The sequence below is a fragment of the Sturnus vulgaris genome, chromosome 28 (assembly GCF_052056855.1).
Source record: "Sturnus vulgaris isolate bStuVul1 chromosome 28, bStuVul1.hap1, whole genome shotgun sequence".
NCBI classification, from domain to species: domain Eukaryota; kingdom Metazoa; phylum Chordata; class Aves; order Passeriformes; family Sturnidae; genus Sturnus; species Sturnus vulgaris.
The window spans coordinates 679,717-693,213 of NC_142270.1; the positions used below are offsets into that span (position 1 = coordinate 679,717).

Below are 13,497 nucleotides of genomic sequence, written 5' to 3' on the forward strand. Positions count from 1 at the left end.
CTCATCTGTATCTGAGAGGAGCCAGAACTGAGTTGCACGAGTGCAAGAATTCACAGAGATGGTTACAAAAATATTACAAGGTTGCTCAAAGATTCATTCATTCCTTTTTCCCCTCTAGAAAATTAAAGAGATCACCTACATGCACTCAGAAGGGATCCTGGCTGGGGAGCTGAAGCACGGCCCTCTGGCCCTGGTGGATAAGCTCATGCCTGTGATCATGATCATCATGAGAGACCACACCTATGCCAAGTGCCAGAACGCTCTCCAGCAGGTCATTGCACGGCAGGTGAGGGCCTGGCAAGGTCTGCAGTCCTCCAGAGGTGATGCTTTTAATAGAAAAGTAGTACACAGACACTCAGACTGTCCACTTTGTGAGTTCAGTAAATACTGTGGGCATTTCAACAGCAGTTTTTGCAGCAATTGCAGAAGCCTGGCATGGTCTGTTTAACCCTCAAGTACCCCACAGGGCTGCCCAGGGGATGTGAAGCTGTTTGCTTCTAAATAAAGCATTAAATTTTGCCACTGGCACTCTGCACAGAAGCAAGGAAAGAACTTTCCAGATCTTCCCTTCAGCATTCCCCTCTGTTGCAGGGCCGGCCTGTGGTGATTTGTGACAAGGAGGACATCGAGACCATTAAGAACAACAAAAGAACAATCAAAGTTCCCCACTCAGTGGACTGTCTGCAGGGGATCCTGAGCGTGATCCCCCTCCAGCTGCTGGCCTTCCACCTGGCTGTACTCAGGGGCTATGATGTGAGTACAGCACTCCTTCCCCCTCTCTCCTGTGTGCTGCTGTGTGCTGGGTGATGCTGCCAGCCTCGGGGGGTCTCTGTGCCACTGCTTGAGCTGCTGCAGTGCCCAGGGCAGGGCCAGCTGTGGCCAAAGCAGAACTGGGAGGAGGCTCAGGACGCGTGGCTGAGTGTGGTGCAGCTGAGCTGGGATGTGTGCCTGTGGTGTGGTAGGAGCAGCCAGGCTCTGGAGGGCTGTAGGGAGCTAAAAGGAAGGTGACAATCCTCAGAAGGGTGTTTGGCAAACAGTTTAGTGTTAGCTGTTTGATCTTAATACAGACACTGGCCTCCACCTGTTGTCAGTCACCTCTTACCACTGGAACCATGTGGACTAAGGGACTCGCTCCTTAGTTCTGGCAGAGCAGTTGTAAGGAGTTGTAATTAAAGTTGTGGCCTTTTTTCTGCACTGATTGGCCTAAATTGACGTGAGAATATGTTGGATTGTTTTCAGTTGAAACACAGGATAGACATTCCACACGTTACAAAGTTATACACAAACAAACAATGTGTGTAAATACTCACAAGCCTGTTCTTTCTCCTCCCTCTCTGCAGGTTGATTTTCCAAGAAATCTGGCCAAGTCCGTAACTGTAGAGTGAAAGATCATCTGAATCATAGGGGCAAAGGGGAATTAAATGAAAGACTTTTTTTGGTACCAAAATAACTCGATTTTAAAGCCCCCTAGGTAAATCTTATTTTGGTAAATCGTTGTTTGTGTATAAGAACACCATAATTCCATTACATTAGTGATTGTCCAATTGATTCCACATGCTATGTCAATAGCTCTGGGTTTTTTTGATCAGTAGACTTCCATGAAAGATGTTAAATCGTTTTCCTTAAAGATTGCTGAGTCTTCTAGGTAAGGGGCCCTCCACTTTACTCTGAGCTGATGTCATTGTCTCTTACCCAATGTGGCTCATTCCAGTCACTGATGAGAAACCTCTGAAGGAATTAATCAATGCCCTGTCATGCTCTCAGTCAGTGAAGCAGACACCAGGACATACAACTGGAACAAGAGCTGGTACTAGTCATGCTTGTGTAGCTATTTTACCAGTGGATGAAACTGTAGACAAGCCTTTGGGGTAAATTCCTGCCTCAGATGCAAAAGCGAATTCAGCTGAGCTGGCACAGCCTCTTCCTCTGGGTACCTGGTGAACGTGCCAAGAGCTGCTCCAGGGGGGTTTTATCTATGCCAAAAACAGAGCAAGTGACAATCTCATAGCCACAGTGGCCATGGCACCATGTGCCCCAGCATGGCCAGTGGGACTGGGAGCTCTGGCTGCCCAGTGGGGCTGAGGGCAAGGAGGAGAGTCCAGAGCTCACTCAGAGCTGCTGCCTGCTGCTCCTGGGGGCTGCCTGGGCCTTCTTAAAACAAGTGGAAATCTTCCTCTGCTGAGGATTTTCCCCTTGAACTGAGGGGCACTGTGAGCACACCTGGGTGACCCAGCTGTGTGACACACCTGGGTGACCCAGCTGTGTGACAGACCTAAAGGGGGTAAAAGGCTCCATAAACACGACAGAAATAAATACCTTAGTAATATTTCTATAAGAAGCTTGAAGATAATAAAAAATGACACAGAAAATGTATATTCAGGGCTCAAAACCTGACTTTCAGAGTCATCAAAGGGCAGTTATTATGTATTTCCTAATGTGAAAAGGTGAACTTCCTCCCATCTTGCTGGGTTTTGAATTAGTTTTACACAGGCACTGAAAAACCATGCCACAAGGTATAAAATGGTTCTGGTGAATATTCCAGGTCATTTACTGCCCCTGAAAAAAGGCTTTAGTCAATGCAGTGCTTGGGGACTGCCCAGTGTCCTGCCAACCCCAGTTCCCCTGGCACAGGGTGACCCAGTCACCCAGGCTGGTCCATGGCTGCCCTGGTAAGGTATTCCCAAAGACTCTGTGGCAATTCTGCTTAGTCTCAACCCACAGGGACTCTTCCACTTCAATGCAGTGTCAGCTCAAGGCTCAGTTTCGTTATGAAAATGAAATGCTGTGTGCCTGGAAGCAGCTTCTCAAAGCCAGTGTATGTGTTTCTTAATCTGTCATATTCTGACTATTAATTTATGAACACATTGTGCTGCCAGTGTCTGTTTAAGAACAAAGTGGTAAATGCTGCATTTTAGTTCAGCAAATGCTGTGTGTGAGGCACTGCCCTGTGACAGCTGTGCCTCTGCCTAAACATGACCTGTAGCCCTCCCTGCTTCACTGGAGGATGATAATTGTCCTTAGGGAAAAAACAAGGCTGTGCAATGCTCACAGGTGGGGACAGCTCCTCCTCCTCTTCCTCCTCCTCCTCCTCCTAGCTTGCTTTAGAGGATCTATGCAGTGCTTGGTCCAGGCTGGCTACCCCTGGCACAGGATGTGCAGTGTCCCATCCTTTGTTCTCAGAATGGGATCTCATGTGAAGCAGCCCCACAAGGGAATGATTTGAGGCCCTTTTCCTGCACCTGCAGCCAGCATTGCTTTTACCCTGCCTTGCAAAGAGGGCTGCCCTGGGCAGGGGGACAGGCACCCCTATGAACACAAGCTGCTGCTCAGTAGAAGTTTGGTAGTGCAGGCTGTTACACGTTGGTGGAAATTATGTACCAAGAGGACCAAAGAGCAGGAGTGTGAGTTAGAAATGTCCAGTGTGACAGTGGAGCTGTAGGGGTCATGCTGAGATCTCTGGCTTTTGTCCTGTGCCAGACAAATCCTTGTTCCTTGTAGCTGGAGGCATTGATGGGTCAGGGGAGCAGGCAGTGCCCACCCTCTCCTCCTGCCTGGCTGTCAAACTCTGCCTGCCAAAACTGAGGGCTCAGAGCTGTTGCAGTAAGGGTGGTGGGTGCTGTAGGCTCAGTCCCAAAGGATGCTCTGGAGCACACCTGTATGAAGAATTCCTCTGCTGAGTGTGTCAGGGAACCTGTTAAGCATCTCCTTGTTGTTGTTGTTGCCATGCAGCGTGAAGTGAGAATGTACAAAGGACTCCTTTTAGCTTTCCTTACCTCATTTTGTCCACGTGTTGCATTTCAATGAACAGACGATGTTTCTCTTTTCCTTAGAAAACTTTTAGGATGTCTCGTGGTATTTATTAACAGCCAGTCAGTCTTCTGCTCTCCCAAATGAATGTTTTGCTTACTGAGCCAGTGAAATTCTCTCCTTCCTCACTGAGGTGTTGTAAAATTCAGTAGCCCGGTCTCTAAAATTGAACCACAGTTAAATACAAAATACAAATCAAGGCCTTTGCCATTTGGAATAGCAGCTGTTATTCCTGCCCACTTTGGCCACAGTTTATTTTGTTGTGAGTAACTCTGTTCCTTACCTGCAGAGACTCAGAGGGAAGCCCTGAGGTCTTGGGGAGTAATTGATTTGGTAATTAAACCAAAACCAGAGAGCTTCCAGCTCAGCACATGTTTCTGCTTGGCAGTTTTCAGACAGATTCCACACACATGGAAATTAAGCTGCACATGGAATATGCTGCAGCCAGAAAAGTTTTTTTTTCCCCCTGGGTCTGCTGCAGAAGGGCTGTGGGCAGTTTTCTCTCAGATTTGTCACAGCCAGCACTCTGTGCACGTTCTTACCGAGAGCCCATCAGTGCCTGGGGCTGTCCCTGGGCAGGGCCATCTCCTGTGTGAGGTGGGGAGACACTTCTGCCCAAAAAGCTGCCTGCACAGCCTGTGTTGGGTAACAGGCTCAATCCCCTTTGCTGAGAGAGCCAAAACACCACCCAGAGCCTTTCCCAGCCACGTGGGATGGAGCTTGTGGGCCCCACACAGAACCCTCAGTCTGGAGCTTTAAGCCCAGCCCAGACACAAAGGTCTGCTTGAGCAGCAGAGTGAAGCCTCTAAAGGCACAAATCAGACCCACACCAGTGCAGAACTGGGCCTTTCCCCTCCCTGGCTGTCCCTAGGAGTCCTTGATGCCATGAGCAAGTGCCTGTGGCTGTATTGGATGGAGGGAGGGACTGAAATTAGCTTAAGTAACAGGTCAGTGTTTAGCTGTGGCTAATTTTAGATCCTACCTGAATGTACCAAACTTGCCTCATAGCATGGAGTCCTTCCTCCTCACCAGAAACAGGAAGAAGAAGAAGAAACAGAAGTATTTGGGTTAAAAAAAAAAAAGGAAAGAAAACTCTTTGCCTTCAATTCAATTTCTGTAAATAGACATTTGAGTGGCAAACCCACGTTTCCTCCCTTGTAGATTCTCTGCCTCTGCTGTACAGCTCCAGCTGGCTTGGGTTGTGGGGACCAGACTGTACCGTGTTTCTGTTGTGTACTGTGTGCAGAAGATGTCTTACTTTTGTCTGTAGTGTTCTATAATTTGGGTTTTGTCTCTTTGCTTACTTTTTTTGTATCTCACCCTTTGAATAAAATCAAGTGCCCTACATTGAACAAATGGAATTACTGGTCTTTAGTTAAATCCATTGAGAACAGAGGTAACCCCTGTGGAAGTTAAGGGCTGGATGTACAAAGCAGAAAACCTCAGGGCTTAACTCGGCCCTATCCTGACCAGCAAGGCTGTTTTCATATCAGAGGTTCAGCCTGTATTTCATTTCTCGTGTTTCACCTGCCCTTTCCTAACTGGGATTTTTTCCTCTCTACAAGAAAGCCTGTGAAATCCCCCTAAGGCAGAACTGTTTCTGTATCTTAATTCTTATTGAATTACCTTTTTTTAATCACCACAGAGACAGCTGCAGTCAGCACAGCTCATACGTGACCCGTGCTCAGTGAGTGTAACCCACATTCCACAGCTGCTGAAATTCAGCTTCTTTTCCAAGGAGGAGCCCTGTGTGGGTGAGGCTGAGTTGGGACCACGAGGGTCAGGTCAGAGCAGTGCTGGGGGCTCAGGGCTAAAACACCTGCCTGGCTTTTGAGGGAATTCCACCCTTCTCCTCTTGGATTCATTTCCTCGGGGATCTTCACCTCCAGGGCAGCAGTATCAAACTCCGGCCTTTATTTTCTTACACAAAGGCAGCAGCTCAGGCTTCTCTCAAAGACCTTCTCTATACAAGAACCAGCACTGAAAGGTCCCCGGGCTCCTCTCCAGGGCTTGGAACTTGCAGCATGGCCATGGGAGCACAGGGGAAGGTGTGAGCAGGACTCTGCACAGAAACCCTTCAAGAAACCAGAAACCAAGGGAGACTTCCAGACAGGCACAAGCATTTGGTTTGAATAAATGACATTATATTGACTGCTCCAGAATGGTGGAGAAGCAGCACCTGTTCTGTTCCTTGTCCTGGACAGGTAAAAGCTATTGCTAGTTGCAATAATATTGCTAATTGCCCTCCCCAGAAAGGCATAGCCACAGCCAGCCCGTGGGGTGAGGACACAGCAGGTAACAGAGCCACCCTCCTGTGCACAGGGAGGAGCAGAAGACACTGGGAGGCTCTTGGGAGTAGCATCCCTGACCTGGGGAGCTGTGGCTCCTGAGCCCTGGGTGCTCTCAGCAGCCCCCAAGAACCATCCCTGGGGCCAGAGCAGCATCCCCAGGGCCAGAGCAGCCCCTCAGCTCTCACAGCATCAGCCCCCTGAGGCTTTAAGGGCCTCAGCTTTAGTGGCAGCTGAGAGGACATCCTGGGAAACAAGGAAAAATGCTGCACAGGGATGGGAGTTCACCTCGGTGGGGTATCCTGGCCAGTTGCAGTTGAGCACTGCACAGCCCGGTGCACTCCAGGAGACGGGCAGCACTGTCCTTTGCCCAAACCCTCTGGTCCTGCTCTGGTGGCACAGCCAGACGTGGATGGACCTGCACAGCCACAGCTCCTGGACAGGCACAGCCTCCTCAGCTCCAGCCCAGCAGAAGAGCTGTTCCTGCAAGCCTGGCCCTAAAACCACCATGTGCTTCAAAAGAGGCCATTCCTGACCTGTTCCCATGCATTTATCCAATGATTGGAATATAGCACTTGATGGAAGAAAAGCTGCCTCACCAGGATGGTCCATTTAGTGCTGAGGAGGTTTACCCAGCCCCCCAGGAAAATCAGACCCACAAATCAGACAGGACGTGACTCCTTCCCCCTCCTCAGGCTCATTCTTCGTTGTTTAGGTCAGATAAAATATGTTCCCACGGTCCTTACAAATTCCTATGGAAACGAGCTGAAACAAACAGGCGGTGCAGGGACCCAGGAAGCTGCAAGGCAGCGAGCCCAGGAAGACTGAGACACTGATGGTGACGCTGCAGCCCTGAGTTAGCCCAGGGCACTGGGACCATGTGTAGGATGGGGCCAGCATGGAAGGCCTGGCCAGACTGGGGGGAGGTCACCCAAGCTCCTTGTTCAGGACAAAATTATCAAATTACCAAATTACCTGCACAGGCAAACCTCAGCTGCACCAAAGAGCAACGATCAGCAAACCTGCAGGGGAGCAGCTGGGTATTTCCAGCTCCTCCATTCCCTCCCAGCTCCCCCATTCCCTCCCAGCCCCTCCATTCCCTCTCTCCAGCATTCCCTGTCCCAGGGAGGGGATGGCTGGAGCCTGCTGGCTAGAGGGGACAGTCCAGCTCTGCTTGCACAGCTCGGTGTCCCCAGCAGGGCAGGGCAGGGGACAGGCAGGTGCTGCAGGGGTGCACAGACTCTCCTGTCCCCAGCAGGGAGTCCCTGGGAGGAAGGATTGGCTGCCTCTCCTGTCCCTGCTGTCCCCAGGACCTGTTCCCGAGCTCCCAGCCGGCTCCTCTGGCATCCTCTGCCAGGACATTCCCGGGGGGACATTGGCAAACCCCGGGGATGTGCCTGGAGTTGGCTGTGTGACCAAAGCCATCTTCCCACCAGTGCATGGATGGTGGGAAAAGCCTGGAGCCACAAAAGCTCCTCTCCAGCACGAGGCCAGCACAGACAGAGCGGCCCCTGTGGTCAGGGCCACTCTGAGCTGTGGCAGGGACTCACATTCCTGCTGCCATTTCCTGCAGCAGCTCCTTTCTCCAGACCTGGAACTGCTGACCATGAGAATTCTGCTCTGCCCAGACAGCCCCAGCTGGCCCTGCCTGAGGGAGATGCAGGCACACGTGTCCCACACCAGGACAGGCTGTCCACACCCAGGGGGGACCCCAAACTCCCTGCAGACACAAAACCCTGCAGCCATCACCCGCTGGAATTCAGGGGGGATTCCATAATTGCACAAAGCTGGGAAGGAAGCACGCAGGAAAAATTCCCATTGGGCCAAAGCAAGAGGAGGGACAGGTTTCTGTGAGCCAGGGAACGTGGGACAGCCCTTGCTGACACAGGATGGCCGTGCTCATCCTCCTCCTCTCCACCTGAGACTGGCACAGCCACATCCCCTCTCTCAGGCCCTCAGGAATGCTCAGGCAGAGCCTGAAGTCTTGAATGTATGGAGTGCCTCAGTGGATGGATGAAGTAACTCCAGGATGTCCCCACAGGACCCCAGCCAAGCCAGGCGGGCACTGTTGTTTTTTATGTCTCTGTTCAGGTGGATCATTCCCTGTCCCAGGGCTGTTGTTTTTATGGCTGCTGTCCCTTTTGCAGGTCGATCGCATCGCTGCTTCCAGAGACTGAGCACCAGCCCTGCCCCAGAGCTGCTGCAGCAACCGAGGGCCACGAGGAGCAGGAGCCAGGGGTGAGCGGGGACAGCCAGACCCTGCCTGGGGTGACACTGGCCCAGGGGTGACACCAGCCCAGGGGTGACACCATCCCAAAGGTGACACCAGCCCAAAGGTGACATTGGCACTGAGGTGATGCCACCCCCAAAGATGACACAATGCCCAGGGTGACACCAGCCCAAGGGTGACAGCACCCCTGGCTCAGCTCAGACCCCCCCAGGCCCCCTCTGCTCCACAGCCCAGCCCAGCACCCCAAATGTGAGTAGCACTGAACAAAGCCCAGAGCTCCCCCTGGGGAGGTGATGCACTCATAGGCTACTCTGCTCACTGGCTGTGTTTAGCACTGGAGTTCTTGTCCTGTTTGTAGGTTTTAAACAATAAAAATCTCCAAAGATGATCTTGTTTTTTAGAGCAATTGCCAAAAGTGGAGTGCTTTGCTTTAGAAATGGCTGTTTGTCTCTTCTTGGATGGTTCCTTCCCTCCTTGGCTTCTGCAGCCCAGGGAACAAAGCCAAGCTCACCACCCCTCCCTGCTGCCCCTTTCCCTGCTCAGTGACAGTTCTGAGGGCTTGGACCCAAATTTCCCCCCTTTTGTCTCCTTCAGACTGAGCTGAGGGCTGGGCCCTCAGTCCTGGGGGTGGCTTTGTCACAAGAGCCTGGCTGGACAGTCCTGCACTTTGTTCAACACCCCAGTTAGCCACAAACACTCCATCCCAGCCCAAAAGCCTGCTGAGATCTACATAGCAAGCTTCTGGGAATAGAGAAAACCTTCCACAGGATTAGATCAGGACACCCCAAGCCCATGTGGGAAGCAGAGGAGCAGAGCTTTGGTGAGCAGACCTTTGGTGAGCAGAGCTTTGGTGCTCTCCAAAGCTGAGGAGCCCAGCATGAATCAGCTCCTCTGATGGAAGTGCATTTGAAAAATTAATACAGAGCAAAAGTGTTCCAGGCTGCACCAGCCCTAATTGGACTGACAGAGCAATGCTGGGAAAAGCTTTGATGCTCTTGCACAAAGGCAAAGCAGGGCAGTGTCCCAGGCTGGCCCAGCCCCTCCTGCTCCTGCTGCAGCCTGGAGCAGCTCTGGGGGAAATGCAAACTGAGCCAGCATCCCCCTCCTGCCTGGGCCAGAGACCCCCGAGCTCCTGCAGCTCCTGCAGCTCCCTGGGGCAGGGGGAGCAGCTCTGGGATCCGGCGGAATCCCACGGCTCAGGCCTCCCTTCCCTGCTGCACAGAGCGGGGAGGAGGGAGCAAACCCAGCCCAAAACAACATCCTGAGGCTGCAGTGCGGAGATTTATCACCGAGCTGGCTGCAGACAGACAGACAGACAGACAGGCAGACACAGACAGACACACAGACAGACACGCAGACATCCCCAGTGCAGATGATGCTGCCTCGCTGTCTCCCCGCGGACTTCACTGCGATTAAATCACATTCCAGCAGCAGCAGAGAGGCAGGGAAGCAGCAGTCAGGAATTTCTAGACAGGAAATAGATGGGAAGAGGAGGGGAAAGGATTCCACGGAAGGGTGAAGGACACGACCAGTCCCCTGCTCTGTCCCCTCCACAGGAGGGGTGCCCCAGGGTCCCATTGTCACAGCCCTGTCCCCTCTCTCCCAGGTCTGAGCAAGCCAGCTCAGCCCAGGAGGAGTTGGAACCCACTGGAACCCAAAGGGATTTTCTCCAAGCACAGCAGGGACCACAGGAAAAGGAACATCCCAGGGACTTCCCTGACGCTGCTGAAACCACCCCAAATGAGCTCAGACCCCTTCTCTGTTTCTTTAGCTCAGAATTATTCCAGAGGACTGCACTGAACTCCTTTAGCTGCTGTTGGGGTTTGTCTGCAGCAGGGAGGCACCAAGGAGCAGAGCCTTGCAGGAGGAGCCCATCACTGCAGGGATGTCCCCAGTTGGCACTGGGATAACTGGGGAGGAAACTCTCAGGAAACCACCCCCAGCCTCCAGCCATGAGCACCCATCCAGGCCTCTGGAGAAGGGGTCTGTGAGGCTGCCTGTAAATGTGACCCTGCCAAGATGCTTTCGATGTCTGCAGCAGAGCATAAAGTAACAGTTGTCAGCTCGAAAAATACATTAGACCTTAAAAAGGCCTCTGGTAAAAAGAAAGGGAAAAAAAAGCGGGCAGAGAGGAGGGAGAAAAAAATGGTTTATTTTTCAGTTTTGGCCAGACCACAGTTGTCAGTAAATATTCTTTTCAGATAAGTAATTTGCTGTTGTTGTTTTCTAGCAAATATAACCAAGAAAGCTCCCTTGTTTAAAGCCTAGATCTGAATTACCTCGTTTGGAAACGAAAATGTTTCCTCTGGGGACTCAGCACTCTCCTCCCTTAAATACCCAGCAGACCTGGAGACGTGACAGGCGGTGACTTGACTCTCCCAGCAGGAGCTCAGAAGCTCTTCCCTGCACACCCCAGCAGTGCCACCTGTGCCACATGTCCCTGTGTCCCTCCTGTCCCTCCTGTCCCTCGTGTCCCTCATTTCACACGTCCCCTGTGTCCCTTGTGCCCCTCGTGTCACTCGTGTCCCCTGTGTCCCTCATGTCACATATCCCCCGTGTCACATGTCCTGTCCCTGTGTCCCTCATGTCCCCTGTCCCCAGTATCCCCGGTGTCCCTCGTGTCCCACCCCCAGGGCCAGGAAGTTTCCTCCCTCCCTGGCAACCCCAGCAGTGATTTCTGTGATTTCCCCTCCTCAAGCTGGTTCTGGAGCTGTTCTGCTGTGAGAGCTCAGAGGTGTCAGAACTCCTTCTCCACACCCGGGTTTGGATTCACTGGGAATTGTTTATGGTCTCCATCCTAAACAAAAGCTGGGAATTGTTTATGGGCTGCATGACCCTGCCTGCCAACCTCGAGTGATCCAAAATCCCTTAAGCCAACGATCCCTACCTGCAGCTCCACAAAGATCTGTGTTCATCCCGCTGAACCAAGGGATTCTCTGGCTGTTCTCCAGCAGTCTGTGCCTTCTTTGTTCTCCCTTGCATTGGGGCCTGTTTCTTATTTATTTAATTTGGTATTGTGGGAATGTAAAAATGTGCCCCAGTGGATGAAGCTGGTGGCCTGGGTGGTCCCACACTTGGCTCAGCCCGTGCCTGAGCCAGCCAAACTGCTGCAGTCAAAAATCCCTTGGATGGGGTAAAAGTGAGTCCTGATCCACAAAACCTCCCTGCAGAGCACGGAGGGCAGGATGCCCCAGCAGCTGTCCCCAGCACAGCTCCTGCTGCTCCTCAGGACAGGCAGGAGCTGCCAGGGAGGGACAGACCCCCCTGGAATGGCAAATCCACCAAGCAGGGAAATCTGGGCTGGAAAAGGGCACAGATGGGGACCAGGACCCCTCTGGTGCTGCAGGAACCTGGGGGATGATGAACCAGGAGGGAAACTGACCTCAGACAAACAGAGTCACCTCCAGATTTGCAGCGATACCTAAACCTTCCCCTGCCTACTCTAGAGAACATCTGGATGTTTAAAGGACTAGGAATCTGCTAACAGGAGTTAATCCTGGGTTTCTTCATCAAAAAGCCCCCAGAATTATTCAGTTGTGCCAGCCCACAGGGAGCAGTAGCAGAACCACGTGTAAAGCCAGAGGGACCAAGGACAAAATTGCTGAACACTTTTCTTGGGTCTTTTTTTAGCCTCTGATGACTGAGGGTGTCACATGTACCCTCAGTTCACCCACTGCCACAGCCAGGAATTAAAACTGCATTTCTCTGTGTTATCTGGGTCAATGCAAATTTCCTCAGTCTCCAAAAAAGCATCTCACAAGATTCTCCTACAGCTGCAGAGGAGCAAGCAAGGGTTTGCTGTCATGTCTGGGGAGGAGCTGCTGGCACAGGAGCACCCAGGACACAAGTCACAGCTCTGCCAGCAGCTCCCTCTTTCACCCTTATTGGACAGGTTATTTACCTCCACATGGTTCTTTAATGAAAAAACAGACTTATTTCATTTTGCAAGTGGATTATTTTTGCTGGATTATCTCAGGCTGGGGGAGCAGCCTGGACCAAGCCACCCTGACCCCTCCCCAGACAGGGACAGGCAGAGGCAGACAAGTGAGGATGACTTCAGGATTTGATCTTCTGAGCTGGACTGCTTAAAAAAACAAACAAGAACATGTCTGATGCTACTGCAATTATTTCAATTCGTTTTCAGCAGATGGAAATCTCTCCAGTTTCCATGACAGGCTGTGGCACACCCCCAGACACTCATCCTGCCCCCAGAAAAGTTTACAGCTGTAAAATTCACACCAAAACAGGAGTTCCCAATTGTGTCCAGTGGGATCAGCTCTGGCAGTCCATGGAATGCTGCCCCTGCAGTCTGGGCTGGCTTCCTTGCCCTGGACACAGCTAAAAATTCCACCATTCATTCCTGGTGTTGTTTTTCCATATCTGCTGTTGCTGTGGTTAGAGGAGCAGGGAGGGGGAGGCACTGCACGTGGGGAGGGTATTTCCAGGTGTTTCATCCTTGCATCTTTTTATTTAAGGTATTTAGGGGCTCATAGGTGCCCATGCCTTAAATAAAACCTGGGAATCGATCCCAGCCTTCTCCTCAGGCCCTGGAGCATCTGCAATGCACAGAAATTTTCATTCTGTCTGACCCCAGGCATTGCAGAGGACAAAATTCTCACTTTCCCAGAAGCAACAGCTCCAGGTTTGCCCCCACAGGTCCCAGCCATGGATACTCTGTGGGATATTCCGTGGGAATGCTGACAGGCAGGCAGAGCTTGCCAAGGCCAGAGGTGCTCACATCTCACATGTCAGCAGGAGCAGACTGGAGGAATGCAGACATCCTCTGCTCCTGCCTGGCTTTTCCTTTCCCAGAGACCTTCCATGGAGTAAGGAATACCAGGAATACCTGGAGGAAGAATTCCCACACCCTGGTGAGCCCACGCTGACCACAGGGGCTCATGGGCAGCAGGGGACAAGCACAAAGCATCTTCTGCAGGCAGCTGAAGTCTCTCAAACCCAGAGGAGATGCCAGGGAAGATTTGAAGTGGGGATGGAAAGTGGAATTTAGAAATCCCCAGCTTTTCTTGCGAGTAGGAGTTACCTCATTGCCAAGTTCAGTTTTCCACTCCCTGTGGTATTTTTGCACGCTACAGTTTCTTCATCCCTGTTAATTTCTCCAGCTCTGGAAAAGGCCCCACGATTTAATTCCTACAGAATTCCCTGCTCAGCTCT

The 13,497-nt window shown here is 51.8% G+C and overlaps 1 protein-coding gene across 4 annotated transcripts in view; it reads left to right on the plus strand.

Moving 5' to 3' along the window:
- Window positions 1-8,713, plus strand: part of GFPT1 (glutamine--fructose-6-phosphate transaminase 1) — a 32,884-nt gene extending 24,171 nt beyond the window's left edge. For 2 of the 4 annotated variants that reach the window (XM_088179906.1, XM_088179907.1), the window contains exons 17-19: window positions 119-286; window positions 592-753; window positions 8,243-8,713. In XM_088179906.1, coding sequence (XP_088036032.1) covers window positions 119-286; window positions 592-753; window positions 8,243-8,272 — 360 coding nt within the window. In that variant the 3' untranslated portion in view covers window positions 8,273-8,713. Of the gene's footprint in view, window positions 1-118; window positions 287-591; window positions 754-1,340; window positions 5,169-8,242 lie in introns of those variants that run through there. The other 2 variants (XM_088179905.1, XM_014891379.2) reach the window with 1 other exon arrangement.
- The last annotated feature ends 4,784 nt before the right edge of the window (window positions 8,714-13,497 follow it).